The sequence below is a fragment of the Arvicanthis niloticus genome, chromosome 7, assembly GCF_011762505.2.
Source record: "Arvicanthis niloticus isolate mArvNil1 chromosome 7, mArvNil1.pat.X, whole genome shotgun sequence".
Taxonomy (NCBI): domain Eukaryota; kingdom Metazoa; phylum Chordata; class Mammalia; order Rodentia; family Muridae; genus Arvicanthis; species Arvicanthis niloticus.
In genome coordinates, this window is record NC_047664.1 from 38,965,417 (window position 1) to 38,987,809 (window position 22,393).

A 22,393-nucleotide genomic window follows, 5' to 3' on the forward strand; every position below is an offset into this window, starting at 1 on the left:
GAAAGGGGGTGCAGGGATTGCACACAATCCAAGGGTCACTTTGGAGAGCATTGATAGCCTCTCAGTCCATGAACATAGGTTATGAGCTGCCTTTTTATCATGGTAGGGTTTTTTTTTCTCTATGTTTTTTTTTTCCACAAATGGTCCGCAGTCCTCAGTAGTTATGTCTTTGACCTCTTTGGCTAAATTTATTCCTAGGCATTTTATTCTTGTGAATGTTGTTTCTTAACTCTTGTACTTAAGGCTAAGGGTATGGCTTAGGAACACAACACTTGCCTGGGCTCTAAGCCCAGGGGTGATCCCAGCACTGGAAAAACAAACAAACACCCAAAAACTTCATGCTTCAAATAACATTTGATTATATTCAATGGAATATTAACCCTAAAAAAAAGAAAGAAATGCTAACACATTTTAATGTGCTAATTGAAAATAAGCTAATCTGTGTGGTTCCACTCACAGAAAATTCATTCCTTGTATTGCCAGATCCCCAGGGGAAGAAGAACAGTGAGTACCAGGAAGGGGCAGGATGGTGGCATTCTATCCAGACAGGGATTTTTGGATGGAGGTGGGCAGTATCTGACAACACTGAAATGCTCGCTCAGAAAGGGTTAAAATGGGGCAAGAGATGGCTCAGCAGGTAAAGTCACTTGCTGCCAAGCCTCCCAACCTGAGCTTAACGTCCAGAATACACATCATGGAAGGAGAGCTGAATCCTGCAGGCTTCCCACTGATCTACACACACACACTCACTCACACTCACACAGAAGCTAACTCACACACACATGCTCACTCATACACACACATATACACATGCTCACTCACACACACAAACACACACATGCTCACTCATACACATGTTCACTAACACACACACACAATCACACACATGCTCATTCACACACATGCTCACTCATACATACAAACACATGCATGCTCACTCATACACACACACATACACACATGCTCACTCATACACACACACTCACACACATGCTCACTCACACACATGTTCACTCACACACACACACTCACACACATGCTCACTCACACACATGTTCACTCACACACACATACTCACATACATGCTCACTCATACACACATTACATACATACATAAACACACACCACTAATAAAAAATTTTTTAAAGGGCTAAAATGTTAAGTTTTATGTCATGTGTAGTTTATCACCATGGTAAAAACACTTATTTCTTTGCCTTCTGCTTACACAAGTGTTGATTTTTACAGAGGGCTGGGGCTGTAACTCATTCAGTATGCATGGTATGCAGGTAACTAGCCTGATATGTATGAGGCCCTGGTTCTAACCCCGGCAGTGCATGCCTGTGATCCCATCATGTGGGAGGTGGAGAGAGGAAGACCAGCAGTTCTATGTATTCTTGGATACATAGCGAATTCCAGGTCAGCCTGAGACACGTGGGTCCCTGTCTTAAAGGAAAAAAAAAAGTAGTCTGGAGAGATGGCTCAGCAGTTGAGAGCACTGGCTGTTCTTCAAAAGAACCTGGGTTCACTTCCCAGCAGTCACATGGCAGCTTACACCTGCTGTAACTCCAGCTCCAGGGGATCCAACACCCTCATACAGACAGATATACAGGCAGACAGCAGTACACATGAAGTAAGTAAATCATTTTTAAAAGCAATCTTGCACTGACAGCATTTGGCTATGATTCTGTATTTATCACAGTGAGGATGGTTCCTTAACAGTAGTGTTCTCTCTCACATTTTAGTGACAGACGTATCATTCCTAATCAGTGCCTTAGTTCTAAATATTCAACCCCTCGAATGTTATTATTACAAGTGCTACTTTATAAGTGATATGTATAAATATGCATCAAGTCTTGTCAGATCAAAGTGGCAAAACTCTAACAAACCCACCATGTTCCACCCTCCAGTAAGTGCAGGAGGGGAGCCTGCCTTCCTGTGGGAAAACATACCCATAACACAAACCCTATTTATACAACTACAGGACCAGAAATCCTACAGAAACAAAAACTAGGCTTGAGAGGGAAAAGAGATAGAGAGAATGAATGAATAAATGAATGAATGTGAGCATGCACTCGGGCATATATGCTAATGTAGGCAGCACTTGTACCCACAAAGGGTAAGGAGTGTGAGGTGTCTGTGATACAAGTATTCTGAAGTTAGTGCCAACCAGTACCCAAATCTAGGCATGGTACTGCACGTCAAAGCACTTTTAATGGTCTGTTAAAAGAGGGATGGGGTTTTCTGTGTTACAGCATCCATTCTCAGAGATGCAGTGCCCATTGAGAAAAGGGTCAGTGCCTGTTCTTAAAGACTCTCAGATCCTTGCTGGTCAGCATTAACAAGATATACATTCCAAAGAGTATTCTGTTTTGTGTTTCAGACAAACAAAAAGAGGTAAGGACCAAACCAGTGCACTGTTTCCTCTTAATAAACCACAAAGACACCCGTGAGCCAGCACGGGTCCACAGGTCCACCTGGAAAGTCACTCCCGCCCACTTTACATGGGCTATCAGGGACTTTCAGTCCTCCAGCTCAACATGCTCAGAAGATATGATATCCCCAGAGTCTGCTGACTAGGGGTATTTTAAAGTGGCATCCCTGGGCTGTGATGTGACCCCTTGGATATGCTGAAGAGAAGGAAGAGACTCTGTAAGGAAAGGGGGACTATACAAGGAAGGGACTGAGCAGGACTGAGCTGTTAGAGGGTTCTGGAAACACCAGACAGTGCTCAAACATAATCCTAAAGGCCTTCCCTGAAGACATCTAAGACACTTGAGCCAGCAGCCTGGCAGGGAGTGTCTGGACTGGCACCAGCCCCTGTTCTGCTTTTCCCAATACCTGCCCCAGTGCTTGCCTATGCAACAGAGAAAAATGCCCCCATTTTTGCAGGTCCAAAGCATTGGCTGTCCTGAAGCACCACCTTTCCAACCCTATGTTTCCACCTCCCAGGGGAGGCTGCTTGTGTCTATGCTGTAGATTCTCTGAGGTCCTGCTGTGAAACCTCTCATGGTCTGGACTTGGACCCATGCTGGCCTGTCCTTCTCCTACAGGACTCTCCATCCCCACTCTTATCCTACCTATGTTCTCTCATGCCAAGCCATCTCCCAGACTTCATACCCAGCCAGCCATCACCAACCCCCCCCCCCAACCCCATGAACACCCACCCAACAGAAAGATGGAGCACAGAGGTAGAACAAACTGCAACCATTGGGCTCTGCTCTTAGTCCCAGATACTCAGAATTCCTAGCAAGTGATTGAACACATGGTCTTTAAGGTATGTAAGGCCCCAGATCCTATATTCTATCTTGACATCTTGAACCCCACAAGATTCTCAAGGCTAACCTTATTCTCCCCAGATACATCCTACCTTGCTAGTGAGAAAGAATCCCCTTGGTGGGACCAGGCTATCTTCCTAAAGACCAGAAACCACTCACTCAAACCATATTCTCCTTTGGGAACTAAGGCCTCTTGTCCTCCCATGGTGCCTGTCTCCTACAGCCCTGTGTGGTTACTCTATACCCAAGAGACCCTGCACTGTGTGTGTGTCCACCTCACCTGCCCTGCACTAGGTAGCAGGACTCAGTCTGCAATATGAGTGACACCCTCTCCATCCAGAGAAGCAGGAAGGTCTCTGAACACTTGGCTCCACCCTGCTGAAGAGCCAGACTGCGGACTGCTGGGGTTGACCACAGCAGAGTCTGCAGTGTGTAAGGACCAGTACCAGTAGCCAAGAAGCAGAGGACACTCACCACACAATGGCCAGCCGAGGAATGGTGAACATGAGGGCAGGTTCGTAGTCATCGATCATGTCCTGGGTCAGATACCCAAAATCCAAGGCTCTGGCAAAGGGAAGGGGAGTGAGAGGGATACAAGGTTAGACTCCAAATACAGGGGGAACAGAGTCCCACCCTCTCTAGGTTTCACACTCAGGGGACAGGTGAGGAGGGTGACCTGTGCCACCTCAGTCACACACAGAAGACAAGGCATGCTTTGCTTGGAAAGCCCCCAGAAGAGAGACCATAGCTCAGTCTGTTTTCCTGCCTATTCCACTTCTGTCCCAATAAGCAATGGAAGGGCAGGAGGTGCAGGAATCTGTGTGAAGATAGCTGTCATTCTGGCAGGTGTCTGTCTGTCACTGCCAGTACTTTGCCTAACCTGGAAGCCAAGACAACTCAAGGACCACGCACAAACATGAGACAAGGATATTCCCCAATCTAGCACCTCCTGTGAAATCTAGGTTAGTTCCCTCCCCCACTACAAGCAGGTGGCTTTCCCAATACAACAACCCACAAGCAGGTGCTGAGCCATCAGGACTTCAAAGCAAAATGTACTTTCAGCCACCTTGTTTTCTGGCAATTTGAAACACTTCTGAAGGCATAAACGGGTGAACTGTCTGCCTTTTAAAAATAACAACTTGTGGTGTGACTTAATCAGTTTCAAAATGAGTACTGCAGTTGACACTCTGTGGTGAATCTTGGCCCCAGACTCTATTTGGAGAATCTGACTTTGAACTGCCAAGGCCTCACAGCCACAGTCATAACCCACCAATGGTGAATAGGCCTGAGCCCTCACAGGCCCACAGAGGCTCTGAGGTGAGCAGCAGACAAGCAAGGAGGTGGGGGAGGCAGGGTGCGAGGGGCTAGAGAGCAGCGGCCTACTAAGTCCTGTCTGTCACGTGATTCCACTGACCTGTGGGCACCTGCCCTGTGAGCCCAGAGCAGAGGAACTTTGGTGTGTGTGAGTATGGGCTCTCCCTTCTGTGCACCAGTAGGCATGAAGAGTTAAAAAAGCAGCAGGCTGTTGTCTTCCCACCTGGGCATCCCTGACAAGAAGCCACCCTGAGCAGCCCGCCCTTACCGCTCCACCGTCTCACAGAAGAGCACGATGACCTCCTGCTGCACGTAGTACTCCCTGGGGGACTTCACTGGCACCATGGCTGACACATAGCTGCAAGGCAGAGGCAGTCAGACCTTTCCTCCTCAGCTTCCCAGGCCTCCCCAATTAAAACCACAGTTCTCAATACTACCTCTGCCTGTGCCATTGGTTTCATAAATACACAGCTCCCAGCTTTACTGGAACTGTTTAAACCAGAGCCCCAGTCCTGCCCCAGCTCAGCCCTGACTACCATGAAAGCACCACACCCACTTAAGTGACTGTTCCCACCTTAGCCTCAGCTGTGAGCAAGCAATGCATTAGTCTATACTGGATCCATGGTGGGGAGCAGGCTCCTGGGAGACCCCTTTTCCCATGGAGTACAAACTCGGGCCCTGTGTACCTCAGCCACCCAGGAGAGGCCCCAGATAGATACAGGACTGAAAGGAAGCTGGCTGAGCAGCTGGGGGTGTTTGTTTACATGATATGATGTTTGTCAGTTTGTTTATCTGATCCCAGATAAGAATATTTTCATGCCTTCTAAACTCTTATTTTTTTCTTGCTATGAGACACAAGAAAATCATACTCATTGTCTACACTCAGACTTCTGAGAGAATACTTCCTTCTAGAGGTCAGTCATGGTATCCTACAATCTGTAGGCATGGATTTCCCATCTGCAAGCAGCACAAAGTTGCTGCATAGAGCACACCCGGCCTCTCCCTTAAGCCTGTCCCGAGCCTTGCCCCCCCAGGGGCTGTGACTGCCGGAGCTCTGCTGGACACTAGACCCTGTTTTCCCTCTTCCTATGAAGGCTCCCTTACACTCACCCACAAAGATCCCCAAGAGCTATCCACTCAACTCCTCCCTCATCAATTCCTACATGGAAACATCAAGATGTGGACCCAAAGAGCTGGCACCCCAAAATTATGAACAAAAGCCATTATTCCAAATGTCGACAGCATATGCATAGAACCATCAAGGTCACCTCAGTTCAAACTCGGCAAACAGAACATCAAAGCGCCTCAGCGCCTCCCGCATCTTCTCCGTGTAAGTGTTGAGGTCTCGAAGTGCCTGGTCACGGAGAGTGCCCCGCACATCCTCCAGGCTGCGTGTCAGCTCCTTGGCCAGTGGCCGCATAGCCATGCTCTCCAGCTCCCGGTTCATGATGATGGAGCCAGCTGCCAGGCACTGTGGGCAGGAGAGTATGCTTCAGAGTGGCCTGGAGCTCTTAGAAGTTGCATGTGCTCAGGAAACCCGACCCTATGCACCTCAAGGCCTCAGTGCTCTGTGGGAGACCCAGTGATGTGACTCTCATTGCCTCCTGGTCCAGGGTGGCTGCTGGGGCTAGGAGGGCAAGAGTGTCTAAAGGCCACACTCAGGGTTGTGTCCTGAAACAAGATAGAGGCAAGGGTCCAGCCACCCTGCAGGCCATGACCTTTCTGAGAAGTCACAGGTGCCTCTTGCACACACACATCTGAAGTTAATGGGAACAGAATCTCCATGGTAACCATAATCATCTTCCTAAGAAGCATCCTACTCCTGGTTGGTGAAGAGGCCTCCATGCACCCTCAAACTCCCCACATCTGTGAGAGACCCCAGCCTGTGCTCATAGGAGCACATAGGAGTTTGCCTGCTACTCTCAAGGTAGTGACCAAGGAGTATGGACTGCTCCCAGTTGGCTTCTTCCAGTGTAGATGCTCAGTCCACTAGCTAGCCACTAGCTAGCCTTCACCGGTTTAAGGACAGAACCAACCCACCAGCCAATCCTGTCAGCATCAATCAGGACAAGAAGCAATTTCCTATCAGCCAAGGGGAGGGGTCACTGACTTCCCAGGTGTATCCAGAAGGGGAGCATTGAACTCCAGGTGCCACCCCCTCAGCAGCGCTCCCCGTACATACACACCAACTCACTAACTGAGCTGGGCCCATCTCCTTTTGCATGATCTCACAGGAGCCTCTGACCTGGGCCACGCCATACAGAGTGAATACCAAAGCTTGAAGAGGAAGACCTGCTGTGGCTACTGGACCAATCAGAACTCAGGGAAGAGGAGAGACATGGAGTAGGCTAGGGAGAGATGAGATAAAATGGAGCACGAGGCAGGTAAGGCCCACGATTGTGCAGGGAGGGATGTCAGGGAGGACAGCATAGAAGGATGCCGGATAGCAGGCTACAGTCAGAGCCCGAGATCCCCAGTGCTTTGAGAACACAGTCAAGGGAGATATGCTGGGGCTTCACTTTGTTGAGGGGTACAGGAAGTTTCTAGACAGGGGGAACAGTGGTCCTACTACCTTATGGGGAAGCTATCTTCCTGTGTCACTGGGAGATAAGCTCAAGTGAGATGTGGTGGGGTGAGGCCCCCATGAAGAGTGCCCCCTGCTGCTGTCATGGCAGTGGTGGGGGTGAGAACTATGCTCACACTGGTATCTGAGGAGCAGTGACAGGATCCTGGATGCTTGGGACGTGAGGGTCTCCTAACAATCACAGGAGAAACTTTATCTGCACCAGTTGGTGGTAGGGAGCACAGGGTTATGGCTCCCCCATGATGTTCCTAGGGCTGGTGACCAAGGAAGCTCAGATCACACCTTCTGAAAAACAAAGGGCAGACAGAACCCCCTAGAAGAGACACCAGGCTTCACATGGACATGGCTGGAAAAGGATGTTCAATGTCAGGACCCAGAATCTCAGCAGCTGACCACTACCTCAGCCCCGAACCACAGCTGGCCAGCCAAGTTGTCATGCCGGATCTCCTCTGGAAACTTGACGCAGAAATCCCGAGGGGCACGGTCCTGAGGAATACATTCCTCCATGATCTGATTAATGATGTTTAACACATTGTCCTGAAACAGAAAGAAAGACTACTCACCCAGACTACAGATGTGATCTGGCAGCACATCCTGTCTCCCCAGGGGGAGGCTCAAACAGAGGGAACTAACCATAACCATCCCCTCCTGGGATAATGCCCCCTAGTGGTCTGTTGCTGGCACACAGTCCTGTGACTGGGCTCATTTGATAGCAGAGGAGCAGAGTTCACCTCACTCTTTGTAAGAACTGAACAGTCTTCCTAGAAAAAAAAAAAAAAGACTTCAACTTCCCTCCTTGCCTGTCCCCAATAAATGCCTGGAGCCATGGCTACCCCAGGTGCCTCTGAACACCCATACAAGTTCTCTTGAACACTAGGCCAGTGGACTCCCATAAAATCTTGACTCTGGGGACTGGGGAGACAGTTTAGCAGACACAATGCTTTCTGTACAAACATGAGGACCTCAGTTTGGGTCCTCAGCACCTACTCTTAAAAGCAGGGTACAGTACCTCATCTTTAAACCCAGCACAAGGGGCGGGGGCAGAGACAGGACAACCCTGGGGACTTGCTGGCTCCAGTTTCAGTAGAGACACTATCTCAAAAAGTAAGGTGGAGAGAAGTTGAGTACCTTTGGCCTCCACCCCTGCACACCCCTGCACACACCTGCCTCATGCGCTCACAGGCACATGCACACGTGCATGACTTTCGCTGTCCATTTCTACGTCACTATTATTCCCATAACAAGCCTAGGCCATGCTTGGTGTGTCCACTCACTTCCAGGCAGTGACAGTGCAGAAGGCTACTGTGTGAAGCCAGCCCTTTCACTATGTGAAAATCTCCCCAGAGTAGCAATGTCAGTTTTTACAACAGAGTTAGCATCAGGTATTAGTGAACGAGTCTCCAAGCACCAATAACAACCAGCTGGGGACCCATGGCCTGTCTGAACCTCAGTTTTATTACAGGGGCACAAACACACTCCTTAGGACCACATAAGGAAAGTCTGTTCGGTCAGTACTTCAGACTCTACTCCTTTGCCAAGCAGTGACCCTCCTACCTGCTCTGGGACCAGCAGACAGAACAGGAAAGTACTTGACTGTCAATACAAGGGCAGCTCCACCTATACCCCAATGGCTGTGCAAACTATGGCAGGAAACCCAACTTTTCTGTTTCTCAGCAGCAAAATGGAGCACACAGTTCTATAGCAGCCAGGTGGCTACACAAACTGAAGTCTGTAAAACCTGGGGACCTGCCATGCACAGCTGCTTGTTTGTTTTACTTGACACCAGGTCTCATTTTGTAGCCTGGAGGGTGGGGTGGGGTAGGCAGGACCTTGTAGGAACCCAATCTCTGCCTCTCAAGTGTAACACCACATCCATTGCACTGTGTGTGTGTGTGTGTGTGTGTGTGTGTGTGTGTGTGTGTGTGCCTGCGCATGTGTGTATGAGTGTATAAGTTGGGTGTGTGTCCACCTATCTACACATGCAAAGAGGCCAAAGGAGAATGTTGGGTGCCCCACTCTATCAATCTGAGTTATTGTCTTACAACAGGGCCTCTCCCTGAACCTCTAGCTGGGCTGCCCATCTAGCATGCCCTGGAGAGCCTCTAGTCCTCACCTCTCCTACAGCACTGGTATTACAGACATACACATATACAGCTCAGCCAGCTTTTTATGTGATAGTTGAGAATTTGAACACAGACCTTCACATTTGTGTAGCAAACAGTCATACCCACTGAACCATCTCCCCAGCCCTTGACTGGGAATTCTGAACCCAGCCAAGATGGAGTTGCCAGAACTAAATTTTGTTCTGCACCAAATAGCAGAGGAAACAATGGTTCTCAGGCATGGACGTCAGATGTCAGATGAGAATGGGCAGTGACCCTGAGATGGAAGGAAACCAGGCATGCCCTCTACAACACAGGGATGTGGTACCCAATGGGACCAAGGCAGCTGGATTCCAAGGACAGCAGCACAGAAGACAGACACGTAATGAGGGGCCCAAGGATGGAGGTACCCCATGTGGATTCATCATGAACCAGACAAAAAAAGATTCTGGGCAGTGAGGGCACTCATGGGCTGGCAAAGTAAGAGGTCTCCCACATCTCAGAACAACTAGGAGTACCCCATATCTTACCACGGAGAGTAAAGGTTGGCTTGGACTAACACAGCTCTGATCAGCCTAAGACCTTAAAACACAAAAGGCACCTCCTGAGTGGCTAAGTGTAGGGGCTGAATGTGAGACCTCCCACTGGGTCTCAGATGGTAGAGCTATCTGCACAAATCAGGGAGTAGAGCTTCCCTGGGGAGTAGGTCTTTGGAGATAGGTGTGTGCTCTCTCCAGACACACACAATAAGATAAAGAGTCCCATGAAAGAGAGAATCAACAAAGTTCGGTTGAGTTGATTAATAAAACTGACAAAGTTCTACCAACACAGTCAGGATGACACAGCTGACGTTAGGAGAAGACATCACTATACATTCTACAGATATTAAAAATGACTCCACGAGCAATTCATGCTGACAACTTAAACAGAATTTCTTGAAGTATACAAACTACCAAAACTTTTCAAGAAGACTTAAAAAACCTGAAAAGCCTCGTGTGTATTCAATAAAATGAAGCTGAAGTTAAAAATATTCCCACAGAGAAACCTGTAGATTCAAACAGAAAAATAACGCCAATTTGAGACAAACTCACAACCCCCTCTCCCCACAAAAGCAGAAGGTAGAATCTCTCCAACACACTGTATAGGTGCACGTGATATCCTGATACCAAAACAAGACTGGATGAGTAATCTTCATGACTATAGATGCAGAACTTCTGTTGTTTGAAATTCCTATTTTGAGGCAGAAACCTACATATACCAGACTGGCCTCAAACTGCAGCTACAGTTGCTCTTCAACTCCTAACCTTTCTCTGTCTCTCAAGAGCTGGAATACAGGTATGCAACAGCACGCCTAACTATATTACATATGAAAATTCTCAACAAAATTTGAGGAGATTAAAATAAGTCATAAAAAGTGTGTTGTGCCACGAGAGTAGAGAGAGAAGCTCCACCGTGCGCTGACTTCATAGCATGACTGACGGCTTCTGCTTTGTGTTTCTATTTGTGGCTGGTCAGAGGCATTGGACCCATGGCATTACACACAATAAACAAGAGTTCCTACCTCGGAGCTGTTTCCCAGCCAGTCTACAGTTTTAAAAGTCTACTTTGGTTAAGAGTAGGGTCAAATGCTGTCTTGTCTTTCTGGCTTTATACGTGATGCTGGGTTGGTTTCTCAACCCTCTTTCTACTGGGGAACTTTGTTAGCTTTCTTATAGGCAGCTTTCAATGGCACTGGGTTTTTGTTTTTTTTTTTTTTTTTTCATTTTTGCTAGAATATATCTAATAATGCAATGTGGGAGTCATCTTCTTTGAAGATAACGAACAAGCAGGACCAGATGAGTCACAGATTCCTTCCAAAGCTACATAACTGTAACCCTTTTAAACACAGAAATGGTGAGAAGCCTGAAGGGGTATCCTGGCACAGTATTCAAACTTTCAGCAGTTTGACACAGTTCATGGTAACTTATGTGATGCCCTGATTACTGTCAGAAAGTAAATAAATAGATAAGGAATATCATTAAAGAAAACCTCCAGGCATGGTGGTGTGCAACTACACTTAGGAGGCTGAGACAAGATTATGAGTTCAATCCCATCCTGATTAACAAGATCCTATCCAACAAAACAAAACACACACACACACACATATGGTGGGGGGAGAAAAGAGGGGCAGAAGGTCCTGGGGTGACCTAGTGGATGTTATAGACAGAGCCCTGTCCTGCCAACACCTGCATGCAGCTGTGAGGGCAACAGAGAGAACAATAACAAAACAGTCAGCATTTTACATAAAAGTATTCCATAACACTTACCACATTAAGAAACTTGACTAGCCTAATAGTCACAAAGAAAGTATTGACAAAACTCCAACATTCATTCCTGATAAGAGCCCTCAGCAGATATAAATAGAAGGCAACTTCCTTGGCATTGTAAAGGGAATCTGCAGAATCCTACAGCTAACATGCTTGCAGATAAAAGACTGACAGCTGACTCTCCCAAGGTAAGAACAAGTCTGTTCACCAGGTATGCCAAGAACTGGACTAGAAAGCTGGTCAGGTTCTCAGGGACCAGGGCACGGCACACAACACAAAATCAAGACAGCCAGGGAAGCAAGAAAGAGTACAGGGCTGGAGAGATGGTTGCAAGGTTAAGAGTGCATACTGCTCTTACAGAGAACCTGAGTTCAGTTCTTGGAACCTTCATGAGGCAGCTCACAGTTGCCTGTAACTCTAGCTCCAGGGGGATCTGACATCCCCTCTTCTGGCTTCTGCGGGCACCTGTACTCATCTGCATTACACATGCATACACACATGCCTTGCTAAGGCAGAAATATCACTTGATCCCAAAAATTTAAGGCCAACTTAAGCAAATTACAGACACACACACCCCTGGCCCCTCGCCTCAAAACTGTGTGTGTGTGTGTGTGTGTGTGTCTGTTTTCTTTCTTCTTTTTAAATATTTATTTATTTTATGTGAGTACACTGTAGCTGTCTTCAGACACACCAGAAGAGGGCATCAGACCCCATTACAGATGGTTGTAAGCCACCATGTAGTTGCTGGGAATTGAACTCAGGACCTCTGGAAGAGCAGTCAGTGCTCTTAACCACTAAGCCATCTCTCCAGCCCTTCTTTCATTTTCTTGACATACAATTCCTAAACTCCTTGCAATCTCTTACATAGATCTTACATTAAAGGGATGACAGGTAACCAGGCTCTGAGTAGCTTCAGGGAGGATCAGGCCATTACAGGACACAGGCCTAGATTTTCAACTTTGACTGTCGAACTCTAAGGGGAGGAAAAGTTATCAACCACACCTGTGTATGAAACCTCCACAAACAAAGGACCCATAGGGTCCAGAGGGCTTACGGGTTGGCAAACTGATCTGCAGTCTAGAATGGAGCATCTTCCAACTCCACAGAGACAGGGATGCCCTGCTCAGGCAATGTCCAGATATCACTCTGAGTGCTCTTCACTTATGTGCACACATGTGGTATCACAAATATGGCCTCCGAAGTAAGCACTCTCCTCAATCCTGACAGGAAGCATCGGAAGCACTGGGCTGAGAGCACCTATCTGGCATGGGGGAAATCTTACTCTTCTACCATCAGAAGTGGTACGTGACCTTGTAAAATTGGAGGGCAGGGAGCAGGGACAACAGTGGATGTAACCTGCTTTCCCTTGGTAAGGCCTCAGGTGACAAGATGAGTTTATAGATGTCCCTTATCTTTCTACGGAGCAGCATCAAGCACTGAGAGACTAAACTTGATAAAGCCCATGAGGAGACATGAAATTCTTGGTTCATGAACAAAAGGATGACAACTGGAGTCCCCAGCTCTACATGCTGGGCCTGAGCCATCTAACAGGTCCCAGTCAGGCTGGGAAGCACTGGGGTATGTGTCTAGATTGGGGCAGGAGAGAAACCGAGTCAACACAGACAGCATGACCATAGTGGAGCCCAAAATAGCAGTGAGCTGAATCCTGGGCCTAAGAGACTGGAGTGTGGAAGAAGTGACAGTAAGTGAGGGCAGACGGGGGACAGGGTTCTGTGAGCCATGTAATGGCTGTGCACAATCTCCTGTCCCCATGTCCCCTCCCAGCCCCCAAGACAAGGAAAGAATGTGTGTCCTTAGGACACAGCCTGGACCTAGGTGTTTCCCCTGGACCCTTCTCGAAGTACAAGATTCAGTGTGATAAGCCCTGACCCTTGACCTAAGAATAGACTACCAGCTTGATAGCCCTTTCCCCAACCTACCTAAAACAATACTTTGTCGATGACACCAAAGAACACCTAGCAACTCAGAGTGAGACAATAAGATGGCCACAGCCATGTCCCAAGTGACCACAGCTGTCCCACTTCCCAACAGACAGGAACAAGGCGGGTAGAGCCTTCAGTCCCTCTGAGCATCTCTCCTGTGTAGCTTCTCACCTTTGCAGGTGGCTCCCTGTTTCTAACACAAGCTCCCAGAAGCAGGGAGGCTGGCTCTGGAGGAGCCTAGAGCATCTGTTGGAACATTCAAACAGACACATGGTAGGTGAAGGCTGTGCTGAACAGCTCAGAGCCAAAGAGCCCAAAGAAAGAAGGGGCAGATCATGACCCAGACAGAATCCTTACACTGGAGCTCCAAGGGAACGGGCCATACACAAGAACATGAGGAGATGATGCCCTAGAGGCAGCCTGTAGTGTGAGCAGCTTGACTACTTTGTAGAGATCAGATGCAGCAAGGCCTTGAGGACCAGAATGGCAGCTATGGGCTGGCTCTCTGTCAGGGGAGCATGCAGCAGCCCACCTCCCAGAATAGAGGACCCAGGAAGAACTTGTAGGCAAAATACACAAAGAAGGTTCCTGAACTTTCGAAAGACTGTGCTTATCACTTGACAAAACTTTGTTCCTGCTGGAAATGCCTCGTGAACGTTTGGTGCACTGGAAGAAAATGCTGCTGGCAAGGTATTTTTAGCAGCAGCTTCCAGAGCTGTCTCTGAATTATGCAGCAAAAGCTTACAGCACTATGAGTCAGCAGCCGCCGAGTGCAGTGACATCCCCCACTGCTAACTCTGCACACATTACCCAGAGCAGCCAGAGCAAGGATCTCCCTTCCCAAGTCAGCTGCTCTGCACTTCACTCTGGTCTCAGCTTCTGCTCTTCCCAAGTGTCCTGTGCAGTTAGCACTTGCAACGCAATCCTGCCCTGCCCAAGACCACTCTCCTCTTGGGTCTAATCTTTTCATTATTTCCAGAGTCCCAATGACATCCCTACAGGGAGGGATCAGGTGGCAAAGCTACATGCTTACCAGGACAGGTCACAGCATCCATCCTTGGTTACAGATACTTACCCAAGCAAGAATTTCCCCTAAGAACTCCCCAAGATGGACACAGACGCCTATCCCCCCACCGTCCCACTTACCTGACAGGAGCGGAACTGGCTGACAAGCAGTGTGCACCTCTGGGGCTCCTTCCGCCCATCCAAGCTGTCCAGTTCTGCAGCCACCTGGTTCAGCTCCTCATCAGCATAGTAGAACTGGGCCAACAGTTGTGGGTCTGACCTCTGCAGGAGAGAGAGGTACCAGGAACATGAGGAAGTGGAAACTGCTGGAGGAGACACAATAGCTGGTGGCCTTGTTCCTACAGGGCAGGCTGCCCCTGTGATGAGCCCCCAGGGCTAAGCCTCAAACCTAGACTCTTCTACCCCAAGCGGTAGCCATCTTATCAAATATCAAATTTCTCCATAAGAACCTTTAGGAATACAACCAGAGCAGAAGCCAGGCTGTTGGGGCCGTGCCCACTTAGCTGACCCTACACAAACCATCCTCATTAGAATCCCAGAAAAGACGAAGAGAGAGGCCCAGGGCCCTGGGATGACAGAAACCTCTTAGGGAAAACAAAAACTATGTAAACAAGGCCTGGTGGCACATACCTACCATCCCAGCACTAGGGAGGCTGAGGCAGGAGGATTGTGGATTTGACATGAGCCTGAGTTATGTAATGAGATCTTGTCTAAGAAAAGGTGTTTAATCTACAAGTCTAAACAGAAACGACAAAGAATGCTACTAAAGGAAGGAGCCAACAACATTATCACTCTCACCATCACTACTGTTACTATCACTATTACTATCACTACTATTACTACTATTACTAGTATTACTACTACTACCATTACCATTACCATTACCATTATTTCACTCCACTGAAGTGACAATGACTGGCAGAGTTTGCAATCAGTCCTCTATTCCCTGCCCTCTGGAGACCTCCCTGGCCTCCAGTTTCTTAACCAGTTTCCTCACCTCAGAGGCCTCCCTTCCACTAACTCACAGATCTTCTGGTCCTGGTGTTGCAACAGCTAAACTCTGAGGAGAACCCAGGTCCCTTGTCTCTTCCGTTTGCCTGATATCTGCCCACTGTCTCTCTGCTGCAGCCCACTGGCTGGCTTATTTTTCTACACATACACAGTAAGTCCACCAGTCTGGCCTTTCGCACAATGGTCCCCTAGGCTTCTAGGTATGGAGGACTCCTTCCCCTAGAGCTGACAGACCAGGGTTCAGAGAAATGAAAGCGAAGTGGTGAAGGCCCAGCATGTTTTGGTAAAGGGTGCTCACGACTCCAGGAAGAAGGACATGGGAGAGGGCTGAGGAGAGATATATGCTCCAGAGGCAGAGCACTCGTCTAACATGCACAAGGCTCTGCCTCAGCTCCAATACCAGAAGGAAAAAAACCCAAAGACCCAAGAGAGTGGAATACACACAAACGTACCAACCCAAATTTGCTATAATGCTGCTCACATGTGTGCACACACGCTCACACTTGGCCCACTCGCTTCCACCCATGTGTGTGGCTGTGTTTATACCTCAGTGTGTTAACTTCTGGGCATTATTTGTAATTTCTCCTGCCATCCCCTTCCCTCCCCTCCCCTCCCCTTCCCTTTCCTTCCCTTCCTTTCCCCCACAGTCCCTTTCTCTGCCCCTTCCCTAAGATTCCCAAAAGACTTAGGGAGGCTTTTCCTTAACTATAAGGTCTTGATCCCAAACATGAACCTCTCAACCAATCAAGGATACTGGGGAGGGAAGGGAACCCCCAGGTGTGGCCAAGCAGCCCCTTGTGGGGCTGGAGCTCTCAAAGTCACCAATCAGAATTTGCATAGCACGTCACAGACAGCTACAGTGCCTAGTCTAGATGGGTAGCAGACCTTCCCAAGACATCCTGCAGAGAATCGAGTGGGAACTCTCAGACCTGCCTGATGCAGATGCAGCACCTTCCCTTTTACCTGGTCAGTCACATCCTATAGGCAGAGAGAGAAAGGCCCTTTGTGCCACATGCTGTACCTAGTGCTGGCCACCTATCCCTCCACACCCGGACTGACTTCTCAAGCTAATGCCACACCCAGGAGGGCTGTGGAACACCAGAGACTGGGATGAGATGAGATCCAGATGTATAGTTAGGGTCTGGGAGGTGGCTCAGTGGGTAAAGGTCTGCCTTGCAAGCATAATGACCTGAGTTCAGATCTTCAGAGCCCACATAGACATGGTAGTTCACACCTGTAACCACAGGACTCCTACAATAAGATAAGAGGCAGAGATAAGAGAGGCCCCAGAAGCTCATGAGTCAGGAGGCTCACAAGCCAGTGAGCCTGTGCACAGAGAATAACAACAGAGAAAACCTGTCTCAAACAGGACCAATGTCCAAGATTGTCCTCTGACCTCCACGTGTGTATCATGGCACACCCACCCATATTCACAGACACCAACATGTAGCTGGTCTTTGCTACTTTGTGGGTCCTTCTCTTTCCTACCCTTTATCCCCTGCTCCACTTCCCCCACCTCACTCCCCGCTGCCCCCAGTACTAGATAGAAGAGAAACAAGGATGGGGGAGGAAAGAACAATTAGAAAAATCCCTGAATCTAACTTCTTTCCTTTTGTTTCTTCTTTAACCATAGCTACTAACAAACCACAACCAACCTCCCTAAACAATCAACAACCACCCCTTTGACTCTCAGGGCTCTCTGGAAAGTTCCCAGAATTCCAAATGTCACACAATCACAGAAGCTATCTGCAGTTGGCAAAACCATGTCTCTGCTAGAGCACAAGACAAATCGTGGTCAGCTGCTGCGGGCAGTCCAAAGCAGCCCCACATCCCATACCTGGGATTAAAATGAAAGCACATTCTTACAGTATTTCTGTGTTTTTTTAAGATGCCAAAAATTCCAGAATTGTCAAAAATGTCATTACACCAACCCACGTGTGCATGCACACAACAACTGAGCTGACTCAGCACATGAAGCTCACCATCCAGAGTTCAAGTCCCTGGGCCCATGTTGTAGAAGGAAAGAACCAGATCCTACAAACTGACTTCCACATGCATGTACAAATAAATTAAAATCATATTTGAAAAAGGCAGAGTAGGAGGCGAGAGTGGCCACGACTCTCAAAGGCCAACTCACTCTCTGACACAGCCCCCAGAATCCCAGTCTGGCTTGTGTTGCCCAATAGCCTCTCCTCCTAGGTGCCAAGGCCTGCTGACATTCCCTGAGGAAGGAGTGGCAGTCATAGACACACCTATTTCCCAGTAGACAGAAATAGCTTCCTCCTGTTACCCCCTTCTCCTAGAAGTGGTCTGGCTCCTTCACAAGCAGGGACAAACTTATTGCTCACCCAAGAGACGTGTACTGTACACCTTGTCACCTGTATGGCCCACTTTACTTGTCAGCCAGCTTAGGGTGGTCACCCAGGTCAACAGAATCCTAGTTCCCTTCTGACCTCAAACCCACAAGTTCCCCAGAAAGAAATGCTACAAAAGGAAGGTTTGACAGACAAGGTGCAGAACAACTGATATTGGCCTAGGGTTGTCAGGAAAGTCCCATCTGTCAGTTTCCCAGGTTGAAACCAACCAATCACCATGGAATGAACTAGCCTCAAGAGGGCAACATGTTGGCCCACCCACCTCCCTCTTGTCTGTGCTCTGCAGAAACCAACAGCACCCATGTGGACATAGGTGAGTGTGTACATGGCCTGTGTATGTATGCACTGTGCATGTGTATATCTGTGTGCATTTCTATTAGTATGTACATGCATTTATGTTTGCACAAATGTGTGAGTTGAATGTTCAGTACACAAAGGACCTAAAGAAGAAAGCCTACACCCACTAAGCATTCTAAATAATATTCCCTGCTAGAGTCAAGGTTCATTCTCTGCCCTATATTCTCCACTGTGACTGAATTAGACCCAATGTCTGTCTGTCTGTCTGTCTGTCTGTCTGTCTGTCTCTCTCTCTCTCTCTCTCTCTCTCTCTCTCTCTCTCTCTCTCACACACACACACATACACACATACACACACACACACACACCGCACACACAGGCATGCACATAACCTAGAGCAGAAAAAATTAAGGGTGCTCAGAAAACGTTACAAAAACACAAAATGTCCACTATTTTAAATTTTAGCTGCCAATGGGGTGAGGGCACCAGGCTCCTCAGGACTGCTATTTCACACAAAAGAACCAAAGTTGTTCTGTGTCTCCCCACAAGCCAAAGTGTGGAAGCAGAAAGGATTCTAAATTACTGTGCTAGTCACGCCTATCCCGGGCCCCAGGTGCTGTGCAAGAGGAAGCCTCCAGGCAGGGGTCCCAGGAAATGAGCTAACAAAACCAATGAGATTCAATTTGTCCTGATTAAAGGATCCAAGAGAAAATTTTGATTACTAAGTCTATAATTGTAAGTATGCAGAGTAGGGCCCTAAAGAGTCAACCCACCAACTCACCACTCAGTATTAAATCAGCCAGCTGGGCACTGGCCCCATGCAGACTGGCTCACAGGGCTGACACAGGGAGGCGGCATGCTGATTTTGTGGGTTTGGGGTTATTGTTACTTTAAATTTTTATTTCATGTGCATTGGTGCTTTGCCTGAATGTATATCTGTGTGACGGTGTCAGGTCCCCTGGAACTGGAGTTACAGTTGTGAGCTGCCATATGGGTGCTGGGAATTGAACTCAGATCCTATGGAAGGACAGTCTATGCTCTTAACCACTGAGCCATCTCTCCAGCCCAGATTTTAAGTGTTTTGGTGTCCCAAAAGAAACTGTGTACCACAAAGGGATTACTGTAAGTAGGAAGAGATGGGTACTTTGTGAAAAAGTATGAAATAAAAACTGCAACATTGGGCTGGAGAGATGGCTCAGTGGTTAAGAGTGGTTAAGTGACTGCTCTTCCAGAGGTCTCAAGTTCAATTCCCAGCAACCACATGGTGGCTCACAACCGTCTATAATGGAGTCTGATGCCCTCTTCTGGCACGCAGGTGTATATATAGATAGAACACTCATATACATAAATAAAAATCTTTAAATAAAAACAAACAAAAAAACTGCAACATTGTAAAATCATACCCTAATGGTAGGAGTGCCTTTAAAAACAATACTGTGTGGACAGTGTCTCAACTACACCCACAGCCTAAGAGAGGGAAAAAGGTTAGAACAGGTCTTGAGCTTTTTTTCACTAGTGATCTCTTTCCCAACAAACCTTTACATTACCCTGGATATATAAGTGCATAAAACAGGTATACAAATCAAACATTTATCCATAAATTAATTATAAAGAATTTTATTTTAAAACAATTGAGGGCTGGGGAGACAGCTCATCAGATAAAGTTCTTCTGTGCAAAGGTGAAGACCTGAGTTCAGATCCCTAGAACCCACCTTAAAAAGCCAGGCATGGCGGCACACATTTGTCATCCCAGTGCTCCTCTGCAGAGAAGAGAGGTGGGGACAGGAAAACCTTGGTAGCTCACAGCCCGGCTAGCCTGGGATGTGCAGTAGCAAACAACAAAGAGGAGACCCTGACTCAAACAAGGTGGGTGACAAGGAGTGGCACCTGAGACTCAAACAAGGTGGGTGACAAGGAGTGGCACCTGAGATTGTCCCCTGATCTCCCTGTGGTGTGAATGTGCCTGTAATCACACACACACACACACATACACACACACACACACACACAGACACACACAGTTAGGGGAAAAAGGGAAGGGAGAAGGAGAAAGTAAGATAGATACTTAGCAATTATTAAGTTTAAGTCACAATACAGAATGGACAACGCAGCACTAACTACAAGAAGTTGATTGCATTACTTATTTACTCAGATGCCTGGTTCCTGATGAGAGTGGCTGTCAGTGTGGATATACTCAGAGTGTGAGCTTGGATCCTACTCACAGGGCCCTCTGAGTCTCGTGGGTGACTCTGAAGTGTTTCCCTATAGTTCAGAGGACTTTTGGTGGGCTAGGACAGAATCTGAGGTCACAACATCTGTACCCTGCTCACCGTGAGCCACTTCAGAGGAATCAGGCCCAGCCCTGTGTAGGACACTGCTCATCAGACTCTTCTGCGCAGGTAATGAGACTGAAGTGCATGAAAGTAACAAATGGCCTGGTTTGCATGACTTGCATGTTAGAAGCCACAAAGCTAGGACTTCTGCCCATGGCCATAGTGAGAACCTCCAGGCCTCTCTGATGGAAAAAAAAAAGAAAAGTGTAGGCCAGTGCCAGGGCTAAACCCTGTTCACACTCCTGCTTCCTAAATATGACATGAATACTACAGTCAGAGAACACTAAATGATGCTACAGCTCTACAGAGCAGCCTCATGGTCTTGGTCAGGCTCCAGGGTAAGAGAATAACAGGCAGGCAGCAGGATATGCGATGGCAGCACAGGAAATATGGTGGACCAGAGAGGACAGTTCCTGCCCCAGGTCAGCCCACGAGTGCCACAAAACCTAGGCTCTTCCTCAACCGGATGTTGTCAGAATGTCGGCTGGGGTCTGAATACCAGCTTCCGAGAGCCCTTCCACATAAACAGCTAAGGGCCATTCACTGCCCCAACATTCAGAACATGGAACCCTACTATGTTACCTTTCAGTCTCAGCCTATCCCCAGACAGTGGTCATACATGGACTTCAAGAAGAGACTGAAGAGGTCAACAAAGGGATAGTCACCCGTAGTGCCATCCTGAGCCCTGACCTTTCCTGAACCAGGTCTCCAGGAAAGCCCTAAACTCTGCACTCCAATCTTCCAAATCCAAAAGCATCACCAGGAAAAGCGTCTGAAGGTACCGTAACTCAGCTGCTCACCACAGCACCTACCAACCCCGACAGCTGCTCAGCCCACAGGCAACAGGCCTCCATGGCTGCAACTGCCTGGTGCCCCCAAACACTGACCCAGACCCACCTAGGGTACCCTTGCCCCACTCATTCACACAAGTACCTAGAGACAGCCAGCATCCCTCACATGCCTTTGGCCTGACCTAGATCCATAGCTGGCCTGTCTTCAAAGGTATGGGGCCACTGGGAGCCCTGTCTGTCCCTAGGTAACAGCACAACCTCTCAAAGCTTTTCATAGCATTCTCTGAAGGGCAAGTGATACTTTTGTTTTTGTTCACATTAGCAAACACTGCCACTGTGGTAAAATACAAATAAACCACTTCAACAGCCTGAGGGAAGAGACTAATTTGTAGCACAGACTCTGAAGGGATCAGATGGCCTGGCTCCAAGCTCAAATCCCAAACCCTTCTCCATGGTCCACTCCCTGCTAAGTACCCCTGTAACACTGTAACAGGCATCATGAATGCCCAGTAAGTTACATGTACAGTCCCTAGTGTCCTCATTAGTATGCACAAGAATGACAGCAAGAAACGGCTGACCAGGATAAGGAGCCAAATTCTATCTATCATTTCCTCAAGAAGGAGCCCCCCTCCCACAAGGCAGCCCTGACCCTAACCAGGGAAGACTGGGCTGGGCTGCATGAGGGATAAGATGCAAAGTAAAATCAGATTCCTCTCAAGAGTGATGGTGAGAACCAGACAGACAGCAGAAAGGACCTGTCCTCTGCGTCCACTGAGTGGTCCAGTTAAGGACAAGCTGAGCTATCCATACCTACCCACTGCAACAGCAACCCTGGACAGAGGCCCAAGGGACTCCTCAGGAAAGGATGAGGCAGGGTAACAAGTGGGACAGAGCATCATCCCGGTGACAGAAAAGTAGTCTTGGAGCTCCTAGGATTTGCAAAGGCAGGGAAGGGAGAGGCTGAGGTAGCCCTGAGCAGAAGTGGGCAGAGAGTGGAGGGCAGCTACGTTTTAATGACATGAAGTGAGTGAGGGGC

General features: G+C 48.1%; 1 protein-coding gene across 8 annotated transcripts in view; it reads right to left on the minus strand.

Moving 5' to 3' along the window:
* Zfyve28 (zinc finger FYVE-type containing 28) overlaps nt 1–22,393 on the minus strand; it is a 128,950-nt gene that overhangs the window by 25,472 nt on the left and 81,085 nt on the right. For all 8 annotated transcript variants that reach the window (XR_013111799.1, XR_013111797.1, XR_013111796.1 and 5 more), the window contains exons 2-6: nt 14,671–14,811; nt 7,573–7,710; nt 5,858–6,060; nt 4,858–4,947; nt 3,750–3,839 (exon numbers count right to left, since the gene is read on the minus strand). Coding sequence is in view for 3 of the 8 variants with exons in the window: in XM_076938311.1 (XP_076794426.1) it covers nt 3,750–3,839; nt 4,858–4,947; nt 5,858–6,060; nt 7,573–7,710; nt 14,671–14,811 (662 nt within the window). In the remaining 5 variants the exon portion in view is untranslated. The remainder of the gene's footprint in view (nt 1–3,749; nt 3,840–4,857; nt 4,948–5,857; nt 6,061–7,572; nt 7,711–14,670; nt 14,812–22,393) is intronic.